The sequence below is a fragment of the Hipposideros armiger genome, unplaced genomic scaffold (assembly GCF_001890085.2).
Source record: "Hipposideros armiger isolate ML-2016 unplaced genomic scaffold, ASM189008v1 scaffold_813, whole genome shotgun sequence".
In the NCBI taxonomy this organism is placed as follows: Eukaryota; Metazoa; Chordata; class Mammalia; order Chiroptera; family Hipposideridae; genus Hipposideros; species Hipposideros armiger.
Genome location: NW_017732163.1, coordinates 320,427 through 344,309, shown reverse-complemented (window position 1 = coordinate 344,309; position 23,883 = coordinate 320,427). Strand labels below are relative to the sequence as shown.

At 49.4% G+C, this 23,883-nt stretch overlaps 2 protein-coding genes across 7 annotated transcripts in view; one reads left to right on the top strand and one right to left on the bottom strand.

Annotated features, from left to right (window-relative positions):
• Positions 1-11,121, top strand: part of LOC109374336 (zinc finger protein 470) — a 73,799-nt gene extending 62,678 nt beyond the window's left edge. For 3 of the 6 annotated variants that reach the window (XM_019628851.1, XM_019628860.1, XM_019628858.1), the window contains one exon: positions 8,121-11,121. In XM_019628851.1, the coding sequence (XP_019484396.1) occupies positions 8,121-9,586 (1,466 nt within the window). In that variant the 3' untranslated portion in view covers positions 9,587-11,121. Of the gene's footprint in view, positions 1-232; positions 360-8,120 lie in introns of all 6 variants that reach the window. The other 3 variants (XM_019628857.1, XM_019628856.1, XM_019628861.1) reach the window with 2 other exon arrangements.
• Positions 11,122-16,856: 5,735 nt separating this feature from the next.
• LOC109374342 (zinc finger protein 250-like) overlaps positions 16,857-23,883 on the bottom strand; it is a 10,651-nt gene continuing 3,624 nt past the window's right edge. Inside the window, exons 3-4 of the mRNA XM_019628870.1 lie at positions 19,497-19,662; positions 16,857-19,137 (exon numbers count right to left, since the gene is read on the bottom strand). Coding sequence (XP_019484415.1) covers positions 18,335-19,137; positions 19,497-19,614 — 921 coding nt within the window. The 5' untranslated portion in view covers positions 19,615-19,662 and the 3' untranslated portion in view covers positions 16,857-18,334. The remainder of the gene's footprint in view (positions 19,138-19,496; positions 19,663-23,883) is intronic.

The window sequence follows — 23,883 nt, the reverse complement described above, 5'->3', positions numbered from 1 at the left end:
GCTCTAAAAGGCTCATGTTTATTTTATTTCTCCATCAGAGGACTATCCTAGTATTCTTAGGCACAGAGAACAATGTTGAGTGGTCAGGCCCTTCAGAATCTGCACTGTGTTGAAATTACTTCACACACCGTACATCCTGTCCACCTTCCCTAATCCCCTCAACTCTTCTGGCTATTTCTGCAGACCTGTCAGGAGGGCCCTGTGGTGAGTGGTTGTGGGTTTCCTCTTTCAGGAGTCAGTGACGTTCAGGGATGTGATTGTGGACTTCACCCAGGAAGAGTGGCAGCAGCTGGAGCCTGCCCAGAAGGACCTATACAGAGATGTGATGCTGGAGACCTACAGGAACCTGGTCTCACTGGGTAAGGGGGCAGCTTCGCTGAGTTACTCACCGTCAGCCTGTCACTTGAGGACTGCAAAGAAATAAGAAAAAAGATTGACAGATGTGATTATGTAGAAAGCTTAAATTACTCTACTCGAAGCTAAAAATAAAGTTGGTAGGTGATGAAATGGGAATAGTATTAACCACATGTGTAACAGTCAAAGGATTATAACTATATAAAGAGCTCCTAGGAATAAATAAGAAAAAGTGAATGATAGAAAGATGGACCAAACTTATGAGCTGGCAATTTATAGATGTAGAAATACATGGAGTTCCACTTTATAAAAGATTTTTAAGCCTTACTGATAGTCAGAGAAATACAAATTGAGGCAAAGAAATACAGTTCTTGCCCATGAGATACACAGAGATGAAAAAGGATAATAATCGCCTGTATTATGAGGGTGTAGGGAAAGGGACACTCATTTTAGGAGCATAAAGTTGGGACAACTTTGGAAGATGGTTTGGTATCATCAACCAAATTTCAAACAATTGCATTTTGGGGGATCTGACCTTTAGAAATTTTCCTGTAAGTGTGCAAAGTTTTTCACAAGATGAAAAAGAGAAACGAACTAGATGCCCACCTCTGCGAAATGGACTGAGCATCTCCAGGTGTAACAGTATGATGGACGCCGTGCAGCTCTGCAAAGATGAGCACTCTGTAGGCGCTGACATGAAAAGATTTCCCTGGACAATACTGTTCAGTAAAAGCACGTAACTTTTGAACCAGAGTAAGGTCCCACTTCTTTAACAGCTTTTGTGGAGGTGTAATTGACCTACAATTAAGCACATATTTAAAGTGAACAATTTGATGCATTTTGACGTGTGTATACACCCGGGAAACCATCACCATGATCCAGATAATGAGGATTTCCATTAGCCCAGAAAGTTTCTCATGCTCCTTTTTAATACCTCCCTTCCCACTCCCCACACCCATCCTCCATCCCTAGGCAACTGCTGGGCTGCTTTATATCCCTGTGCTTTAGTTTCCATATTGTAGGATTTTATATACATGCAGTCATACAGCATGTACTCTTTTTTGTGGGTCTTACTTCTTACACTCAGCATCATTTTTCTGGTTCACCCATGTTGTTTCTGTGTATCGATAGTTCACTTCTTTTTATTGCTGAGTAATAGTCTACTTCGTGGATAGACCACAGTTTGTTCGTGCATTCTCTTGTTGATGAACACTTGGGTTGTTCCCAGTCTGGACTATTACAGATAAAGTTGCCATGAACATGCATGTGCAAGTTTTTCTGCAGACGTGTGCTTTCCTTTCTCTTGAATGAACACCAGGAAGTATAGTGAGTGGTTGGGTCATAGGGTAGGTATCTATTTGACTTTTTAAGAAACTGTTAAACTTTTTTCCATGGAAGTTGTTCCATTTTACATTTCCACCAGCAGTGCATGGGAATCCCAGTTGGTCCATGTGCTTGTCAGAACGGAACATGCTCAGTCTTTCTCATTTTAGCCATTCTCATTGGTTGTAATCATCACGTGGCAGTTTTCATTTGACACTGAGAATCTTTTCATGTGTTTATTTGCCATCTGTTTATTCTCTTCAGTGAGATACCTGTTCAAGTCTTTTGCCTGTGTTTTACATTGGGTTGTTTGTTTCCTTATTGTCGAGTTTTAAAAGTTCTGTATATAGTCTTTGTTTTTTTTAAGTTCTAGACCAAAGTCCTTTACCAGATAGATGCTTTGCAACTATTTTCTCCCATTCTGTGGGTAGTCGTTTCAATTTTTTTTTAATTGGGGAATTGGGGGATGGGAACAATGTTGGGGAATTGGGGAGAGGGACCAGCCAAGTTGTTCTTCAATCTTAGTTGTGGAGGGCGCCAGTCGCCATCTGGTTGCCCATCAGAAGCTCATGGCCTCTAAGCTCAAGGTGCTGTGTTACAATCTTAATTGCAGGTGGGCATAGCCACCATCCCATGTGGGAGTCGAACCAGCAGCCTTGTTATTAAAGAGCACATGCTCTATCCACTGAGCCATCTGGGTGGCAGTTCAGCTCAAGGTGCCAAGTTCAGTCTTAGTTGCGGGTGGGCATAGCCCACCATTGAACAGGCAGTCTTGTTGTTAGCAGCACATACTCTCACCAGCTAAGCCATCCTGCCACCTGTTGGCAGCTCAGCGGCAGCTCAGCTTGGGCGCAGCATCACTGGCCCATGTGGGAATCGAACCAGCAGCCCTGTTGCTCAGAGCTTGCGCTCTTAAGCTAACTCTTAACCAACTGAGCCACTCTGCCAGCCCCGTTTCTATTTCTTGATGGCACCATTTGAAACACAAACATTTTCTTTTTTTAAAAGATTTTATTGGGGAATTGGGGGAGGGGAACAGACAAGTTGCTGTCCTTTTGTTCTTCAGCCTAGTTGTGGAGGATGTCGCTTCATTGGTCCATGTTGGAATTATCGTTGCACTCTTCCTGGGTGAGGCAGTCATTCGGCAGCCATTGGACGGCCGCTCATGGCGGTTCACGGCAGCTCACAAAAGCTCACAAAAGCTCACGTTGGCTGCCGGCCACTCACTATAGCTCAAGGCAGCCCACTGCAGCCTACGCCATCACCGGCTACTCATGGCAGCCCAGCTCCAAGTCAAGCTGTTGTTCACCTTCTTAGCTGTAGAGGGCGCAGTGTCACTGGCCTTCATATCTGGGATCTGAACCGGGGTCCTGCTGCTCAGAGCTGGTGTCCCAAGCCAACTCCTAACCAATGTGTGACTCAGCCGGCCCTGAAACACAAGCATTTTTAACTTTGACGTGGTCCAGTTTATTTATTTTGTTGTTGCTTGTGTTTTTGGTGTCATATCTGAGAAACCATTGCTTGACCCGGAGCCACGAACAGTTACTCCTGTGTTTTCTTCTAAGAGTTTTATACTTTTAGATCTTTGTTCCTGTCTGATTCATTTTGAGTTATTATTATTTTTTAAGATTTTTATTGGGGAATTGGGGGGATGGGAACAGTGCTGGGGAATTGGGGGAAGGGGAACAGACAAGTTGCTGTCCTTTTGTTCTTCAGTCTAGTTGTGGAGGACGTTGCTTCACTGGCCCAAGTTGGCACCATCACTGCGCTCTTCCCGGGTGAGGCAGATCAGTCGCCCGCTTCTGGACGGCCTCTCACTGCGGCTGCTGGCTGCTCACAATGGCTGCTGGCTACACATGGTAGCCCATGGCAACCCACTGCCACAAGGGCTGCAGCCTACGCCATCGCCGGCGACTCACGGCAGCCCAGCTCCAGGTTGAGCTGTTGTTCAGCATCTTAGTTGTAGAGGGCAGTGTCACTGGCCCTCATATGTGGGATCCGAACCGGGGCCCTCTGGTGTCCCAAGCCAGCTCTTAACCATCACGCCACTCGGCCAGCCCTTGAGTTATTTTTTTTTTGTAAACAACATAAAGAAAGGGGGATAATGTCACTTTTGAATGTGGATACCCTGGTGCCAACACCATTTGTTGAAGAGTGGATGGTTTTAATTTGATTAAATCCAGTTCATCAGTTATTTTCTTTGGGGATTGTACTTTTGGTGTCACATCTAAGAAATCTTTGCCTAGCTCAAGGCCACAAAGGTTTTCTTCTATAAGCTGTAGAGTTTTCGGCTTTATATTTTTGTTCTATGACCCCTTTAGAGTTAATTTTTGTAATGATGTAGAGTGTTCATTCAAGTCCATTTTTTTCATCAAATGGGTGTCCAGTTATTCCACCATCATTTGTTGAAAAGACTGAATTTTTCCATCTAAAAATTCCCCCAGAATTTTCTCCACTGAATTGCCTTTGCGCTTTTGTCAAAGATTAGTTGTCCATGTATGTGTGGCTCTGATTCTGGGCTGTTGTGTCCGTTGATCCATTTGTCTGTCTTGACACCAGCACTGTGTCATTCGATCTGCACTCAGGCTTTATCTTTTGACCCGCACTCAGTCTAAGACGACTTACTCTCCACAAGACCCTCTGGGTATTCTGCTCGATGCTCCATGAGTTTACCTGGTGCGAGTTGCATGGCTGGCCAGTGTGAGAAGGCACTGTTCCTGGCCCTGCGTCAGCTCTGGGGACCTTTTCCAGATCCTTTCAGGAGGTCTCCCCAACTTCACATAGCCCTGATCTGGAAACTGGAGGAGGGACTTCGCCTACCCCCAGCGCTTTCTGTGAAGTGCTTCCCTCTCCAGCACTCTGTCTGGTGAACTCCGCCTGCTGTGCTCCCTCAGCCCCATCTCCTCAATAGGGAGTCTGCTGGCTTTCGCCTCAGCTTCCCCTCTGTGCTGCGGCCTGCAGACTTCACAGGTTGTAGGGCCTGCCTGTTTTGAATCTCACCTCTAGGAATCAGTGCCCTTTGTTGCCTGATGTCCAGTGTCTTGAAAACTTTTGTCTATATATTTTGTCCCCATCTCCCACACTGCTTTAGGCTGTAGGGAAATGTTATCCCTGATGCTGTGTCTTAGTCAGAAGCTTCATTTTAGGGGTAAAAAAGTGTGCATTCATGTGTGTGTGTGCATACAGACGTGTTATGTGTATTTTTTTAAATATGGGGAAAATATTCTAAAAATATACACCAAACTGTTCAATGGGTGAGATTGCAGGAGATTTCCATTTTATAAGTTATTTTTGATGTTGGATGTTTTAATAACAAGTTTGAATTACTTTGTGATTAGAAACGATAGGAGCATTTGAGATCTTGCTCCCGGCATATGTGGTCAGTTTGACTCAAATAAACTCTTATAAAGATTTAAAAAAAGAAACGATCACAGAAATCTGTACAATATGGAGAAAGAAACTATGAAGGACAAGAAATCTAGCACCATGAAAAACAAAACTCATCCACATTTAGACCAAAAGGAATGAATAACGTTTTGCCCATTCGTAGTTTTTTGCCAAAATGGCCTCTTCAGGTGTTGTACTGTTGACATTTCACTAGATCTTGGGCAAGAATGCCAAGCATGTCATCAGATGCATCACTTTTTCTGATCTGACTGGTGAAAAGCCACATGGTGGGGTCATTTTTAACTTGGCTGATGTGGAACTATGTTTCTGTGGCTTTTCAGGGTGAAAAGCTGGGTGTTTGCTTCTGCAGAAAAATGGTTTTAATCCATGAAAGGGAGGCTGCCTCCTTTCCCCCTCCCCTTAATTACCAGTTCTGCTGGGATTCTGCCTCCAGCTCTTTTGACTTCTTGGGTGAGTTTATTCCAAAAGACTTCTCACCATATTCACAACCTAGACTACACCCCCTCTCACATCTGTAACTACGTGCCAGTTTATGTCCCTAATGTGTCTCAGACCCCATTGGCCCAATGGGGATTGGCCCAAATCCACCATCACCTTCACTTCACTCCTCCCTCTGAGAGAAGTTACCCTTACCTGCCCCATGGTCTTCGTGCCCCACACCACCTACTGCCCTGATATTTGGGTATCACTCCCATACCATGGTCATTCTCCCACCTTAAGTACTTCTCAAATCCTTTCCTCTGGAGTGGGACAGCGAGACATGGCCAAATAGTGACTCAGGGATCAGACCACTTAAGCAAATGTGCTGTGTGACCTTGAGGGTGTGACTTCGTTCTCAGAGCCTCAGTTTCTCCAACTGTAAAATGGGTGCAACCTTAACAGCACCAACTCATGTCCGTGTGGGATGCATGAAATGATGCGTGCAGGCCACTTGGTGCCACGCCAGGCACGTGGCAGATGCTTTTGGGTACCTTCTGTGTGCCAGGCACTGCTGGAGGAACTGGGGACCAGCAAGGCCCTTGCCTTCATGGAGCTCCCTTTCCACTTGGGGGAGCTGGTAATGCGTGCTCACAGCAAAGCAGGTGAGAGAACTGTGGAATGGATCTTCCTTTCCACTGTAGGGTGACAGCCTCATGTGGGGGATAAATGCTAATTGAGGCCTGAAGGATAGGTGCCCGTGAGAAGGTCTGGGACAGCAGATGCAAAGGCCCTGGGGCAGGAAGAACTTGGCACCGACAAGGGAACGAAAGGGTGAGTGTGGGCGGATGGTGGAGAGGAGTCAGGACAGGCTGCCCACAGGCCATGGGAAAGCATGGGCTCTTACCCAAGTGCATGGGGAAGCCCCTGGAGGGTTCGTTCTGACTCTTAAGACCCTCTTCCCGCTGAGTGGAGGGTGCACTGTGAAGGAGTGAGGGTGGAGGCTGTTGTGGCACCTCGGTCACGAAATCCGGGGTAAGGCCGGATTGTCAACAGTGGTGATGGAGAGATTTGGGCCAGTTCAAGCAGTTTTGCACATCCAGTGGCACTTGTTAATAGGCTGGACAGTGGGAGGGAAGGGGTAAATTAAGGATGACTGCTGAATCTTTTTTCTTTTTAATTTAAAAAATTTTTATTTTTAAAAAATTGTGGTAAAATATACGTAACAAAATTTACTGTTTTAACCATTTTTAAGTGTATATTTCAGTGGTATTAAGTACATTCATATTGCCATGCGACCATCACATCATCCATCTCCAGAACTCTTTTCATCATCCCAAAGTGGAACTCTGTCCCCATTAAACAGCTCTCTATTCCTTCCTCCCCCAGAGCTGGCACCCACCATCCTACTTTCTGTCTCCATGAATTTGATGACTCTAGGGATCTCATATGAATGGAATCAAACAGTATCAGTCCTTCTGTGTCCGACTTATTTTGCTAAGTCTCTCTGATGAGCCTTTCTTTTTATCAGGGGTGGCAAGGGCTCCAAAATCACAAGTTTCATATCAAATGTGTTAGGTTTGCGATGTCCAAGAAGGACACCCAGTAGCCTTTTGAATATTCCTCAGCAGAGCTCAGAGAGGCGGTTTGGGCTGGGGGCTTCAATTTGGGGGCACCAGTATAGAGAAGAGACTGAAATCCAGGCTCTTGTACTGTGGCAGTGGAAGCCGGCATGGCTTAGGGGAGCAGTCTCAAACTCAGGGGTCCTAGGGGCTGGTGGGAGCTTACATGCAGAAGGGAGAACAGCTGTTTTTCTACTCCTGCTTTTTGTTGCCTCATAGGAAAAAGGGGTCCATGTGGCTGGATCTTCTCATTTAATGAAATGTTTGTGTAAGATCTCACAATTTTTAAATGTTTAGAATAAAGCCATTAGGTCCATGATACAGAGTCTGGAACTCAGGTGAGCGCTAGACTGGAAAGAGAGATTGAGAAATTCACAGGACATGGGTAGAAGGGATTGGAGCTGCCACGTGGCTGTGATCAGGGAGGGAGGGGTGAGGGGTGTGCAAAGAGAAGGGGTTCTGCAGTCAGCTGCAAGGGACAGTAGCTGCTCCAGGACTAGACACTGAAAGAGGGCAGTGAGGGGCACCTGCTGGATGGGGTAAGGAAGAATGGAGCTTGGGTGGCACACGCCACATGAATGTCAGCTGTTATTTTATTGTTTCTGATAAAAATGTATGCTGTGAGAAGCATAGCTGGTTGAGGATGTGCAGGACGAGCCCTGAAAGGGAGGTGCCCATTGCAGTAAACCCTAACTCGGGTTTGTAAGAGCCTTCGATCCGCTCCTGCCAGCCCGCCGTCCTGTTGTTTCTCTTCAGGAGTCTGTCCTCTGAGCTCCAGCCGCTGGCCACCCTTTGCACCGCCCCTCCCGAAGGGACCTATCTTGTCCTCTGCTCACCTCCTTAATCCTTGTGTCAGCTCACTGCTTCCCTCCTTCCTCCCGTCCCAGCGACAGGCTGTCACTTTTTCCTCGCTCTGTGCTTTGTCCACTCTTAGAAAGTTGCTCCCTATCCTTGCTAACTACGTATGTTTGGTCTGCTCTTCACCCCACCCCCCAGACTTGGAGACTAGACCTGACATGAAAGAATCGGACCTAAAGGAGGACATTTCAGAAGGCAGACCATCCGCTGAGGTGGTCGTGGAAGGACCCACGAGGAATGGTGCCTGGCGTTCTGCCCTTGAAGAAGCGGGGACGCAGGGTGACTGGGTGGGGAGACAGCAGGGGGAGACAACCTGCCTCGAAGGCTTGGAGATTTCCCAGGAGCTAGCCCCTGAACGTCGTGCATTTAAGGCTTTCATCAACCAAAGCTCCAGGCCGGTCCCACCGAGATCGGAGGAGCCAAGAGCAGAAGGGATCCACCCGTTTGTCATGCGTGGGCAAAACCTCTCAGGTACTCCAGACCTCAGAGTGCCGTCCAAGCTCTGCGCGGAAAAGAGATCCTACGACTGCAGGGAGTGTGGCAAGGCTTTCGGCCGGAGCTCGTCCCTGATGAAGCACCAGCGGATCCACACCGGCGAGAAACCCTTCGCGTGCGACGTGTGCGGGAAGCACTTCATCGAGCGGTCTTCCCTCACCATCCACCAGCGCGTGCACACCGGGGAGAAGCCCTATCGGTGCGGGGACTGCGGCAAGGCCTTCAGCCAGCGCATGAACCTGATCGTCCATCAGAGGACGCACACCGGGGAGAAGCCCTACGCGTGCGACGTGTGCGGCAAGGCCTTCCGGAAGACCTCGTCCCTGGCCCAGCACGACAGGACCCACACCGGGGAGAAGCCCTATCGGTGCGGGGACTGCGGCAAGGCCTTCAGCCAGAACATGCACCTCGTCGTGCACCAGCGCACGCACACCGGGGAGAAGCCGTACGTGTGCGGCCAGTGCGGGCGCGCCTTCAGCCAGAACATGCACCTGACGGAGCACCGGAGGACGCACACGGGCGAACGGCCGTACGCATGCCAGGAGTGCGGCAAGGCCTTCAACAAGAGCTCGTCCCTCACACTGCACCGGAGGAACCACACGGGCGAGCGGCCCTACGCGTGCGGCCAGTGCGGCAAGGCCTTCAGCCAGAGCGCCTACCTCATCCAGCATCAGCGCTTCCACATCGGGGTGAAGCCCTTCGAGTGCAGCGCCTGCGGCAAGGCCTTCAGCAAGAACTCGTCGCTCACCCAGCACCAGCGCATCCACACCGGGGAGAAGCCCTACGAGTGCTACATCTGCAAGAAGCACTTCACGGGCCGCTCCTCCCTAGTGGTGCACGAGCTCGGCCACACCGGGGAGCGGCCCTACGCGTGCAGCCAGTGCGGCAAGGCCTTCAGCCAGAGCGCCTATCTCATCGAGCACCAGCGCATCCACACCGGAGAGAAGCCCTACAAATGTGGCGAGTGCGGCAAGGCCTTCATCAAGAACTCCTCACTCACCGTCCACCAGAGGATCCACACCGGAGAGAAACCGTACAAGTGCGGCGAGTGCGGGAAGACCTTCAGCCGCAACACCAACCTCACGCGACACCTGAGGATCCACACGTAGGAGGGGCGTGAGCCCTCAGAATCCATGCCAGGCGGGCACGACCCTGAGCACCTTGTCAGCCCGAGAAGTTCTGACACTGGGGCCCCGGTAACGCAGTGCCAACACAAGTCCTGCCCAGGCGGGTCGTGGGAATGTGAGCGTTGGGGACAGGCCTCGCCATTCACAGGAGCTCCTTCCTTCTGCAGCGTTCGCACAGCCTCAGTAGAGAGCAGGCCCCTACAAGTTTAGTATCGGGGGACATGGTCAGCTTCACTATGGCTCCAGGGACCTAGGACGTCAGGGCTCCAGACCAAGCTCTGCATAAATTGTCATAAGAGCTTGGACAACAGATTTACTGTCTCTGGGTCTCCGTTTCCTCAATTGTAAAATGGAGGAGGGGGAGAGGACTCAATAAGGAACATGGGGACATTCTCCCTTTGTCACACACACCCTGGATCTAGTCCAGAGGTAAGGGTGTCACCATCTGTGAGTTTCCGACCTCCCCACACCCAGCCCCCGGTCTCCCTACAACAGCTGCTGGAAGCCCTCAAGCTAATAAGTGATAGACGTTGGCAAGTTGTGCATGGGAAAAATAGTTCTTTTTCAGAGTCAGCAAATGACACTAATCACTTTAGATGCCACAGTTTCTCATAGTGATCTGTTAATTTTTTAAATGAAACTTTTTTTTAAATGAAACTTAATTAGGGAGACCAGTGTCATTTAAAAAATTTGTCAGGTGCAAAATATACAGGTACCAGTTGTCCTGTCAAAATCAGTGTCAACATTTGTGGGGCAAAGGGAAGAGGGGGAGGGTGTGCACATACACCAGGCTTGATATCCAGGTTTGAATACTTCCTGGGTGTTGCCGGCCAGTGACCCGAGGGAGGACGGTGGGAAATGAGAAATAAAGGAGACCTGAGTCAAAGATGGGATTGGGAGGTCTCTGCAAGCTGATGGCTTGCAAGAGCCCCTAATAATCAGATACACTTTATTTTATACAGCTACAGCCAGGATGTTGTTTTAGGAAGTTAAAAGAGGAACAGGGGAATAGCTATCCGGTGCAGCATGCTTTTCTAGTTCTGTATAGTTAGACTTGTAGGTACAAATTGCAGAAGTAGGCAAGTTCAGCCAAGGAGCTAGTCTCTAAATAAAGGTCAGAAGGAAGGAGCTTGTCTGCCCAAAGCAGACCATGAGCAAGGGGGAGAGGAGAACGGGGTCAGCTTTTGGCTGAGATCCCAGACTGCAAGGACCATGTCAGCTTGCAGTCAGCACTCCACACCTGGGTTTGGTAAGTGTGCACATCTGAGCACAGAGTGTCTGCTTTGTTTTATTTTAACTGTGAAACCGGAAGGTAGCTCCAGGTGAGTTTCCTAAGGCCGACCTGAAGCTTTGTTTCCACATAGTTTCCCCCAGAGTCTCCTTTCTCTGGGGCTTTTTGCGCCACCCTTTTTATTGTAACACTTGATGCTATTCATCGCAAAGATCCTGGTGTTTCTGAATGTGCCACATTTGCTGACATGGGTATGTATGAAGAATAAATTCTTTTCTAAATCATGTATATTGGTAAACACGCCTGTGTTGTAAGCGGGGACAGCATGGCTTGGGCATGCATGGACAAGGTGGGCAGGTTTTTGTCATATCCGGCAACCATGTGGGAATCAGGGTGGGTTTGATCCAGGCATGGCATCAGCGCCGTAACTCTGGCTCTCTGCTCCCCTTCATGTGCTGGCCTCTCCCTCGGCTGGCCTCCCTCATGGTTACATGGTGGGCTCCAGAATCTCCTCTCAACTGCACGATTTCTGTCACATCTTTGAGTCATTGACAAAAAGCCCCAAGCTTCATTCTATTGGGTTCACCACAAACTGACCTCCAGGACCCCATAAGTACCATGTGCTTAGGTGGGAGGAGATGGAGAATGCAGCCCTGAGGGGTTAATGTTATTTAAAATCAGATGGCTGCTTGAATTTCATCATGAAACAGATCTTGCTGAATGTGACATTTTCTTTGGGGAGTCCTGTCATTGTGGTCATCCCGTGTGTACTCTATACTCCCTTGACCCAACCATGGAGTGGGGGCAGGGCAGGAAGGGGCCACAGTCCAGGGTTCCCAGAGGGTACCCAGACTCGCTGAGGGGTCCCACCTCACATCTGCTTGTACCAGTGTAGCTACTGTGCCTTCATCCTCACAGTCTATTCCTGTCATCAAAACATGTCAGCCAGGCTGCCTGCTGGGGGGTGGCTGGGAGAGATTGTAAACTTTGGTAGTGACTGAAATCCGCAGCAGCACATGCAAGGACTTTGTGACAAGTGATGACACGTGAAAGGTTAGCCAGAAGGTGAGCCCCAGCTGTGTGACCCTGAGCATGTTTCATCTAATCCCTGTGTGTGCTGTGGTTTCCTCACCTTTAAAATGGGGACAATGAGAGTCGATGGATAGGTTAGTCAGTGAAAGCTAAGCTGCTGTCACAAGTGGACCCAGCAACACAGAAACTCACAGAACACAGCCCCCTTCCCTTCTCTCTCCCATTCTCTCTCGAGAAGGGGCAGGAGACATGGATCATTCAATAAGATGAGCACATGGAAGTTTGTGACCTTCCAGGCACTTCTGAGAGCTAAGAGACTGCATCTCTGACAGCCTGTCTAGCAGCCACTGTCTCCACCTACCTTAGGTTTCTTGTCGCCTGCATCATGTCCTGTGTCCACCGTCTTCTGGCATCTTCAGCCCTATTCCCGAGATGACACTCTCCCTGCTGCACCTTTCACGTCCTGCCCAGATCTCTCATCAATTAGGAATGGACAGGGAGAGGAGGGGTGAGATGGGAAGGCACCTCGAGAGTTCCTGTGTCACTCATTGCCACCTGATCCCTAGGAAGCTGGGGCAAGATGGGGGTAACTGAGACCTTGGGCAGACAAGCCCGGGGAAGTGCCCAGAGGCTCCAGCAGCATTTACCAAGTACCTGGATGCATTTCCAGAAGCTGGCAGTGGGGGCTCAGCACCAAACAGAGCAAGTGAGGTTCCTATGTGGTGGAGCTTACATTCTAGTGCCAGGGGACAGGCAGTAAATGGGCAACAGGGCGTAAAATACAGGACATTGAGCCAGGTGTCACATGGGGCTCTGAGGTTGGGTGGTCAGGAAGGCCTGTCAGGAGCAGGCATGTGGACAGAGACTGAAAAGTGAGGGGGGCAGTTCACGATTGGGCCACTGGGTGGAACTCACCCTAAAGGTTCCAGAAGGTGTGGCGGGAAGTTCAAAGCCATTTTTCATAAGGGGATTGGAGGGAACACCTTATCACAACAGTTATTGAGTACCTAGGATGCAAGAACTTTACACACACAGTTGTGTTTTCTTCATGCCATCCCCATCAGGGATGGGGAAGCCGAGGCTCAGAGAGGCTCAGAGACCTGAGTGAGGTCACACAGCCCAGAAGCAAAGGGGCTGGGATTGGAGTGTGAAACTGCATCTTAATGTTATTAAGAAAATCATAAGGAAAATACATTTACTGTATTTATTGAAAAAACCTGCATATAAGTGGACCTGTGCAATTCAAACCCGTGTTGTTCTAGTGTCACGTGTATTCAGTAATCAATCATAGCGAGTATGTGCCTTTACTCTTACTACTACAACCAAAGACAATGCCCTCATTCAGTAAATAAAGAAAAAGGGGCAGGATAATGGCAGTCAGTCAGAACAGAGGCTCTGGGGCCGGCCAAGTGGCGTGTTGGTTAAGAGCTGGCTTGGGACGCCAGAGGGCCCCAGTTCGGATCCCACATATGAGGGCCAGTGACACTGCCCTCTACAGCTAAGATGCTGAACAACAGCTCAACCTGGAGCTGGGCTGCTGTGAGTCGCCGGCGATGGTGTAGGCTGCAGCCCCTGCTGCAGTGGGTTGCCATGGGCTACCGTGTGTAGCCAGCAGCCAGTGTGAGCGGCCAGCAGCCACTGTGAGCAGCCATCCAGAAGCCGGCGACTGATCTCCCTCGCCCGGGAAGAGCGCAATTATGGTGCCAACTTGGGCCAGTGAAGCGATGTCCTCCACAACTAGACTGAAGAACAAAATGACAGCAACTTGTCTGTTCCCCTTCCCCCAATTCCCCAGCGCTGTTCCCATCCCCCAATTCCCCAATAAAAATCTTTGGGAAAAAAAAAAAAGAACAGAGGCTCTGGAGCCAGACTGCGTTCAGGCCCAGAGTCTGACCATACTTGCTGTGTGACTTTGGGCAAGTTTCCTAACCTCTCTGAGCCTCAGGGTCTGTGATGGTTGAGTTTTACTTGTCAGCTTGGCTGGACTCTAGTGCTCAGTAATTTAATCACACCAGGGTCCAGGGCCAGCTGTGAAGCTAATATCTACCAACAGCTGACTATAAAGATTTTTTTTGATAATGTGGGTGTGCCTCACCCAATTGGTTGCAGGACTTAAGAGTAAAGACTGAGGTTTCCCAGACAGGAAAGAAATTCTAGTTTAGGATTATAGCTTCAACTCCCGCCTTGGTTTCCTGGCTACTGGCCTGTCCTATGGATTTTGGACTTGCTAGACCCGCAATTGCAGGAGATAATTCAAATAAACAAAATCTCTAGAACTTATACTTGAACACATATACTTATATGTGTCTATATTAGATATGTATATGTAATATACATATAATATATAGCATGTGTTTATATATGTACACAGGATATGTATGTATGCATAATAAGATATTTATGCACGATATATAATAGGATATATGTGTAAAGGAAGATACAGTTTCTCTGGAGCACCCTGACAGTCTGTTTAAGGTCCCTATTTAAACATTTCCTTCTCCGATCACACTCTGAAATTGCAGTACTCCCCTCCCCACTTCATATTTCACCAGTGTGCAGACTGCAGGCTGTCTGAATTCTGATCTTCTTTCTTTGTCACCCGTTTCCCTCATGAGAATGAGGACAGAGCTTTGGACTTTGTCGGTTTGGTTCACTTGGTTCCCCCAGGACTTTAGAAGAGCATTGCAGTGCTCCGTAAGTGTTTGTTGAATGAATGAGTCAACAGCAGGCACTGCATAAATGCTAGCCGACTGGATTATGAATAAGCCAGTGGGCCTTTCCAGGTACGAGCCCTTACATTCCAGTACTAACATACTCCCTGGAGACCTGGTTCTGACTTGGATCCCTCAACCCCCCATCCACAGCTCCCTGGAATGGCAAGGCAGAGTGAACAGGCTTAGGATCAGCAGGTTTGCATCATCTCATGGGCTCTGGGGCACAGGGGCTGCCCCAAGTTGTCTGGTACCTGCCCAGGGAGGATGAAAGCAGGTGAGTGTGAGTGTGAGAACCTGACAGAGGAGGTGGGTGGGCTGTGGGCTGTGGATGGTTTGGTTTGCATTTGAAAAGTGTGCTTACAGATAGTTGTGTGGTTTCCTATGTATAGGAATTAGCTGGCTCTGGGCGGGAGAGGGGGCCGCAGGGGCAGTCTCTCCAGGGCCAGCAAGGCCCCAAATGTCAAAGCATCAGAAAGTAAAATCCACGGTTTACACACCATTGCCCCAGCCCGAGCCTGTCTTTCCATCAGCCTCAGTGTGGGTGCGTGGAGAAGGCGCCCCACCAGCATTTGGCCAAGCGGTAGCCCCAGGACACTCCAGCTGGAAGGAAGTGGCCCTTCCTTCCATTCTTACCTGTTTGGCTGCTGTCACACTATGAGAGACACCATGGGAACCCCAGGAACCCAGCATGCCTGCCCCAGAATATGAGGCCACCTGCTACTCACAGTGCCAGATTCCTGACCTGGGAATGGTCACACCAGGAGGCTGGACCCCAACCCACAGGCTCAGAGATAGGGGAGAAGGCACTTCCTGCAGAAACCCAGCAAGACGGCAGGAGTGCCCCCAAGGCAGGGCTGTTTCAGAATTACAGGAGAACAATGCTGTCTTAGATCACAGACTAACCCTGTCCCCACCCCCCACGCTGGGTGGAATTCTTGTGAAAATAAAGTGCTTTCAGGCAAGCAGGTACATTATCCAATTATGCCTCATCCACACCCTTAGTAATAATTTACTTATTATTTTACTATTGATAATAGTGCTCTATTATCAACAATGAATAGCAAATAATAAATATGATAGTGCTTCTATTATTGTGAATAATAAAATAATACATAAAATATGTATTAATAAATGACTAATTAATTATTACTCAGAGCACTATTAGCTGGGTTTTTAGCTGAGGAAACCAAGGCTCAGGGCACTTTGCTTGAGATCATGGAGCTGGAAAGCCAGACTTCTTATGTGCAATGTCTGTTTTCTAAACACCAAATTCCCTTATTTATTTAAAAAATGCTATTTCGGGCAGGCGCAGTGAGGCCACAACAAACTACACTTGCAGGAAGAAACATTAGGTCCGATGCCTGGTCTGCAGCCTGTGCAAAATCATGGGCTCTGGGATCAGTGGATGCTGGGTTCAGTCAGTGGTTCCACCACTTAACCAGGTGGTGATCACTGAGCTCCTCAGCACCTCCCCGCCTGTTATATGGCAATGATGCCTGTCCTCCAGCATGGGGTGAGGTCACAGAGCTGGGTCAGCACAGACCAAATGCAGTAACAAACCCCACAGGCCTGGCACATTATTCCAGCCAATCAGCAGGAGTGTCTACTCCATGGGGTGACTCAGGAATCCAAGCTAACGCCACTATCTTCAACCCACCACTTCTAGAGATGCCCTGGGGGAGGGGGAGTCGGGAAGGGCTCTGGCAAAGGCCTAGCCTTTTCTGAATCATCCCTTTCCTCACTTTCTGTACAGTCCACACCCCCTCCTAGATGGAAGTGGGAAATGTGGTCTCTGACAGGATGGCTGCGTCCCAAGACCAACTACACCAGGAAGGTAGGACAATGAAGCATTTGGGGGACGCTGGCCCTCCCTGCCACCCAAACAAAATGCAAGGTCAGAGCTCAGCCCATGTTTGCCAAACCATGTAGACATCACTACAGTTATAAAAGTTTAAATGTCTAGCCATTTGGGGATGTCATAGATTGAACGTGTTCCCCGCAAATTCACACCTTGAAATCCTAACACTCAGTAACTTCAAAATGTGACTGCATTTGAATATAGGGCTTTTAAGCGGGTAATTAAGGTTAAAGAGGGTCATATGGGTGGGTCCTAATCCAATGACTGGTGTCCTTATAAGAAGAGAGACACCAGGGGTACGCTGGACACTAAGGGACAAATGTGTGAAAAGGGAGAGCACGACCACCTGCAAGCCAAGGAGAGAGGCCTCAGAAGAAAGCAACCCTGCTGACACCCTGATCTCAGAATTCCAGCCTCCAGAACAGTGAGAAAAATATATTTGTGTTGTTTAAGCCGCCCAGCCTGTGGTATTTCGCCATGGCAGCCCAAGCGAACAAATATAGTGAACAGAGTGAGCTACCAAAAGGTCCCACTGGGCAAATCTTCCTGAAGTGAGACGCCCAGATCATGTAGTGAACAGGCAGCCACTGAACAGAGAATCACGTTTAGTTCGTTCTCCATAAACGCCAGACACACAGATCCGGGTGGTCATGGAGCAATTGGGATTCAGGACCAAAGACAGTGGCCGGTCTGTCTGCACCAACTTAAGTTCTGGAGATGAACGAAAAATGGAGCCTTCCTATCCCAGAATCCCTCCACATACCACAGAGCCTACCTTGACGGAAGCACAGAGAGATCATGAGACCACACAAGGACTTTGCCAGAACTGTCCAAGAAGAGTCTGGAATTCCCACAAATAACTGCTGGTTTATGGCTGGGGTTGGCAAGGTTTTTCTGTGAAGGGCCAAATCGTAAATATTTTATGCTTTGTAGGTCACACCACCTTTCTGTCTCACATTCTTTTCATTTTATTTTATAACTCTTCTAAAATGTGAAAACATCTTTACCTTTCAGGCCAGGTATGGCCCTGCAGGCTGTGGTTTGCCTGCCCCTGATTCAGTCTCTACCCTCGGAACCAGCAACAATTTTAGGGGCCTGATGAAAAATGAAAATATGGGGCCCTTGGTTCAGAGAATCTCAAGACAGCTACAGCAGAACATAAAAGCGAGTGGGCCCTGTATGGTTTCACAGGCTTGAAGCGGTCTCTGCTGTTGCCTGTCCTCGCCGAATTCTCAGGGATGTTGCATCAGCTTTGTGGGCATCTCTTGATGTCGCCAAGTACCTCTAAAGAGAGTAAAGGCTGAAACTTGCCCACGACCTCAGGCCCATTACCTGCAGCTCCGTTGGCCGTCATCTGGGGGGTCATGTGAGTGTGTGTGGGGGGAGGCAGTCTCCCCGCACTGCTCCTCCCCTCCCCCGCCCCGGGGCGGCACCTCCTCTGCCACGTGGGTCTTGTGGTGGCAGGTGAGATTCCCCATGTGCCTGAAGGCCTTGCCGCACGCACGCCTTGCACTCCTAGGGCTCCTCGCCATTGTGGATCCTCCGGTGCGCTGTCAGCGTGGGCTGGTGCCGGAAGGCCTTCCTGCACAGCGCGCACGGGTAGGGCTTCTCGCCGGTGTGGATTTGGCCGCGCTGGACAAGCGTTGGCTTGCGCACAAAGGCCTTGCCGCAGCGTTGGCTTGCGCACAAAGGCCTCGCCGCACACGCCACACTGGAAAGGCCTGTCGTCAGTCACTGTGACTAGCCTGATGCTGGAGCACAAAGGATACCTCCCGGAAGGTTCTCCCGCACTCGCCGCAGCAGTGCGGCTTCTCGCCCGTGTGGGGGCGCCGGTGCACTACCCGCTGCACGTTCTGGTCGAAGGCCTTGCCGCAGTCAGAGCAGCGCTAGGGCCTCTAGCCAGTGTGGATCCTCTCGTGCAGGATCAGCGAGGACGACTTGCTGAAGCGCTTCCCGCAATGGCCGCGCGCGAACGCCCTCTCCCCGGTGTGCGTCTTCTGGTGCTCCACCAGCGTCATGCTCTGCGCGAAGGCTTTACCGCAGTCGTAGCACTTGAAGGGCCGCTCGCCAGTGAGCGTGCGGTAGTGGTTGACCAGGTACGACTTCTTGCGGACGGCCTTCCCGCACATCTCGCACTGGTGGGGCCTGTCGCCCGTGGGGGCCCGCTGGTGGCGGAGCAGGGATGAGCGCTTGGTGAAGCGCTTGCTGCACACGTCGCACACGAAGGTATGGATGCGCTGGTGGTCTACCAGGTTGGTGATGTGGAAGAAGGCGCCGCCGCAATCGCTGCACTGCTTGCCCGTGTGGATGCGCTGATGCTCCGTGATGTTGGCGCTCTGGCTGAAGGCCTTGCCGCACTTGGAGAACGCAAACGACTTGTCCCGAACGTGCGCGTGGTGGTGCTGCGCCCACGCAGCGCCCCGCGCGGAGGCATCCCCGCACTCGCCGCACACGCAGAGCTCCTTGCCGCCGCCCAGGGCTCTCCCGCGGCTCTCCCGATTGGGATTCCGCGGGTCACACTTGTGGGAGTCCCCTCCTTTCTGCAGTTCCTGACTGGAGGTCTCCAGGGGCCCTTCCTGAACACCTCCGGGCCTCTCCGGATGCAGAGCGCCTGGGGCAGCCCCGTTGGGGTTCTTCCAGGGCCAGCCCAGGGGGCGCTCCTGCAGGAACAGATTCCAATGGGTGGTCCCACTCAGACCTGGACTCCAAATTTGAAAGAGGAAAAAAACAGGACCGTCACCCTTTACCCTCATCACCAGCTTTCGGAGCTGAGAAAGCAGAAAAGCCCCTCAAGCACTTCCCAAGGGCTCTAGACTAAGGCCTGGTGCCATGGACTTCTGTCGGCCACCCCAAATTCATATGTTGAACTCCTAACCCCCAGGTGATGGTATCTGGAGGTGGAGCCTTGGAGAGGTCATTAGGGTGGAGCCATCATGACTGGAATTAGTACTCTTATAAAAGGGACCCCAGAAAGCTTACTTGCCCCTTCCCCCATGTGAAGACAGAGAAGATGGGGCTGGGAACCAGGAAGGCGGCCCTCCCAGAGCCCTGCCTTACCCAGCGAGCTCTGGTTCCTTACGTTCTCCAGCATCACTTCCTGGTACAGCGCCCTCTGAGCCGGCGCCAGCTGCTGCCACTCCTCCTGAGTGAAGTCCACCGCCACATGTCTGAACATCACCAGCTCCTGCCACCACGAAGATGCCTCGCTCACCCAGTCTCTGGACTGAAGGAGCAGGGGAGGGGAGCAGGGAGCCGGCTTTAGGGGGTCACCCCAGGGAAGACCCCCACCAATCCCCAGCACAGCGTCCGGCACATAGTAGGTGCTCAAGCAACATCGTCTGTGATTATGATGACCATCACTTTACAGGACTGAATCTGATTTTGTTCAGGGCTTAAGGGCTGTGTCGGGGTCCCCAAGGCCACCCCAGGTTCTGTGATTCTTTATGAGGACTTGCAGGATAAAGTCTACTCACTTATTGAGTAGTGACTTATTACTGGGAAAGGATACAAGGAACCATGAGCAAAGGGACAAATAGTGGGACAAAGCCACCAGAATCCTCTCCCAATGGAACAGTGGGAACTCTCCTAAAATCCAGGTCCCCAGATGCCAGCCAAGGCCAACCCTGTGAGCAGGCCTCTCAAAGGACAAGCAGTCTCTGATTTGAACATCAGCCGTCTTCTGCACAAGGGCCAAATCCCACCAGGATGTAAGAAAAGTAATAATGAATGTCATGAATAGCAGCTACCACTGACTGAACACTTCCTGCACACTAGTGCCATTCCAGGCCACAGATACATATTAATACATTGAATCCTCCCAACAACCCTATTAGATGGGTCCTATGAATTTCCCCATTGTACGGATGAGGCCCAGAGATGTGGCTTAATTTGCACAGAGTCCCACAGCAGGAAGGTGGTGGCATTGACATTCAAAGGCAGACAGCTTTTGCTATTGAACCCCTATGCAACAATGCTTCTCTGTGGAGTGAATATCTGTGAGCTAAAGCAGCCCACCCTGAGCCCCCTCCCCACGTTTTCTTTTTTTTTTTTACATGGAAAGATGGTGATGTGTAGGAGCTGAGAACACTGGCTCTGGGGCCAGGCTGCCTGGGTCTAAATCTATTGACCTAACCTCTCTGCAGATGCTCTAACAAAGGGTTACCTGCTGGCTCCCAGGTACAGTGTTATATCCTTCCCTCTACAGGACATTTTTGACACCCATCCGTGCCACTGCATGTGCATGCGGCTTGTTGGTCCTTGTTTCTATGGGTTGTTCAGTTGTGTGAAAATACTACCATGCATTTGTTCATACATCCTTTCTGCTCCTGGTGAGAGTCTGCGCGATTTCCATGAGCCCTCCCATAACAGAGGTAGCAGATGCACACCACCCTCCAGGGAGACACACCTACCAGCCTCTTTAGGCCTCAGTTTCTTCATCTGTCCAGTGGGAATAATAGTACCTAACGTGGCAGGCATGTCCCATACTTTGAAACACAGCAGATAAATTGTAAACATTTAAAGGCATATGCATGCACTGTCTGATTATAGAGTCCATGCGTTAGACCAATAGATAAGTAAATAAAGCAAAGAAAGAAGTGCAGAGCTAAACAAAAGAGTAACCAGGCATAGAAGTAAATGATCAGATTTGTAAGAAAGAAAGAAAGGAGTGGAAATAAGAAAGCACACAGCTTTCAAATCACAGCTCTGCCACTTAACTGCTGGGTGGCTTTGGACAATTGACTTTGTTTTATATCCCCAGATGGAACCAGACCCAGGCCCACTCTGCCTACGTAGACACGCCCACAAGGCCTGGACCCAGGATCCATCCCCAGGCCCAAGTGGACGAGTCCCTGCCACTGTCCCGGGCTCTGGCTTACACTTGGGGTCCAGCTCCACTACCAGATGGAAAGTTCCCTGCAGATGAAGGTCCAGTGACAGGAAAACCAATTCCCAGCTGGGGAGTCCACCAGACCCCCCCACCCTTTGAGGCCTCAGCTTCCTGGTCAAGATGTGAGATGACCATAATCCCTGACCTAGCTCGTGGGGGTCTGGACAGAACAAAGGCCTCTCTCCTCTGTGCTTATCCGAACCTTGCCTGTGACTCTCCTTTGACATTTGTCACCTTGGTCTGGTGACACATAACTGTGAGGTTGCAGGAGCCGGATACCTGGGTTCAAATCACAGCTCTGCTGCTTAACTGCTGGGTGGCTTTGGACAATTGACTTAATCTGTCTGTGCCTGTTTCCACACCTGGAAAATGTGGATAAGGTACCCACCTCATGGGGGTGTTATGAGGTTTCAACAAATAAGTATAAGTAAAACCATTAAAAGCACACCTGCCATATGGTAAGGGATATATACATGTTTTATTATTATTGTTATTTTTTACTGTCAGCATCTGTATTTTGATGTTTTCCCCACTAAACTCCAGTTCTCTTTTTTTAGCCTTTATCTCAGGATTCTGCATGGGATTTGGCCCTTGATAAGCCTCCATCTTTTCTATTATGGTCAATTATACATAAAACTTAGCATTGTAATCATTTTGAAGTGTGCAATTCAGTGGCTTTTAGCATGTTCACAATGCTGGTTAACAACCACCTCTATATAGATCCAAAACTTCCTGATCACCCCAAAAGGAAACCCCATACCCATTAAGCACTGCCCCTCCCCATTCCCCATCCCCCACATTCCCTGTCAACCACCATTCTGCTTTCTGTCTGCATGGGTTTGCCTGTTCTAGACATTTCATACAAATGAAATCATACACCTGTGGCCATCTGTGTCTGGCTTCTCTCACTGAGCACATTTTTGAAGTTCATCTGTGTAGTAGTATATCAGGGCTTTCTTCCTTTTCATGGCCAAATAATATTCCACTGTGTGAACAGGTCACATTTTATTGTCCATTCATCAGCTGATGGACATCTGGATTGTTTCCTCGTTTTGACTATGGTGAGTAACGCTGCTATGAGTATGTGTGGTCAAACACTTATTTGAGTCCCTGCTTCCAGTTCTTTGGGGTGTAGACTTCTGGGTGGAATTTCTGGGTCATGTGGTAATTCTGTATCAACTTAGTAAGGAACTGCCAAACTGAGTTTCCACAGAGACAACAGGCCCTTTTAAGTTACAAAAAGAAACTCTGGAAATACAAAAGTCGAGGGGGACAGGGACTTTTAGGGTGCCTGCCCCATCCTAGTCAGATTAGGGGCCTGAGAACCTGCATTTTTACTATTCCCCCTTCCTTTCAGGGACCCTGATATGGCTCCAGGTACCCATCAAACTCTTGTGATCACACACCCCAATCTAAAATAAGAAAATTGAGCCCAGTGGCAACTTCTGGGTGTTTATTTCTAAGTGACATACAAGTACCACAGTCCATATACTCATGACACAAAATAGAGAACATATCTGTGTATAAAATGTGTGTACTCCATATGCATGTACTAGATAATACTAAATACTGAATATACAGGTATATAAGGGGCACAGATGCATGTGCACACATACACTATAACATATTTACAAGTATATAAGATGCACACATGTTGCCACGCAGCTGTCCAGCTGTCTGTCCCCCCGCGCTTAACCCTAAACTGACCCTTTTGAGGACACTGCTCATACACCTTGCGTCTCCCTGTTTGGCCCCAAAAGATGGCTGGTTAGTCAATGACGGGTAAGATTCCTCGAGGAAGGAAACCTAAGACAGGCACAGTCGCATGGGGGCCATCAGGAGAAATCTCGGGGCTGATGGAGATGGGCATAGGTCCTCACCCGCCCCCAAAGAGACTGGAGGTCTTCTACCTCTGTAGCTACATTCCTTCTGGCAACCTGCTTGGGAAGTGACCTGATGATGTGATAGTATCTGTCCTCAGTATAATAATCTTATCTTCCTGGGGTCATATGTGTATGGGTGTGTAAAGGCAGAGCATTTATCTGGTCATGTGGGCAGACTCTCGGTAATAGCAGTTTGCAGGCATGGGTAATCTGGCTTGAGCAAGTTCTCAGGAATGAGACTCACAGACTGTGGAGAGAACAATGCTACTTCCGGGTAGGTGGAGAAACAAAAGCTGCGTGTTGGCCCGATTCGGGGCTCTTAGTCCTCTGAGGCTGGGGACCCTTGGCCCCACTCTCATTTAACTCTTAGCTGCTGTTTCTTTTCTTTCTTAACCCTTCACCGCCCCCTTTCATTCTCTCACTGCCCTTGTCATGCGGGATGCGACACACACACATGCTAAATGCCATATATGTGTGTATATGAGATGTAACACACACTAAATGTATATACGTACTTGTACATATAAGATACATGTGAACTTATATACATCACTTGTATATAAGATGTACACATACTAAATACCATGTGTATTCTATTCAACATAGTTCTGGAAGTTCTGGCTACAGCAATCAGACAAGAAATTGAAATAAAAGGCATCCAAATTGGAAAAGA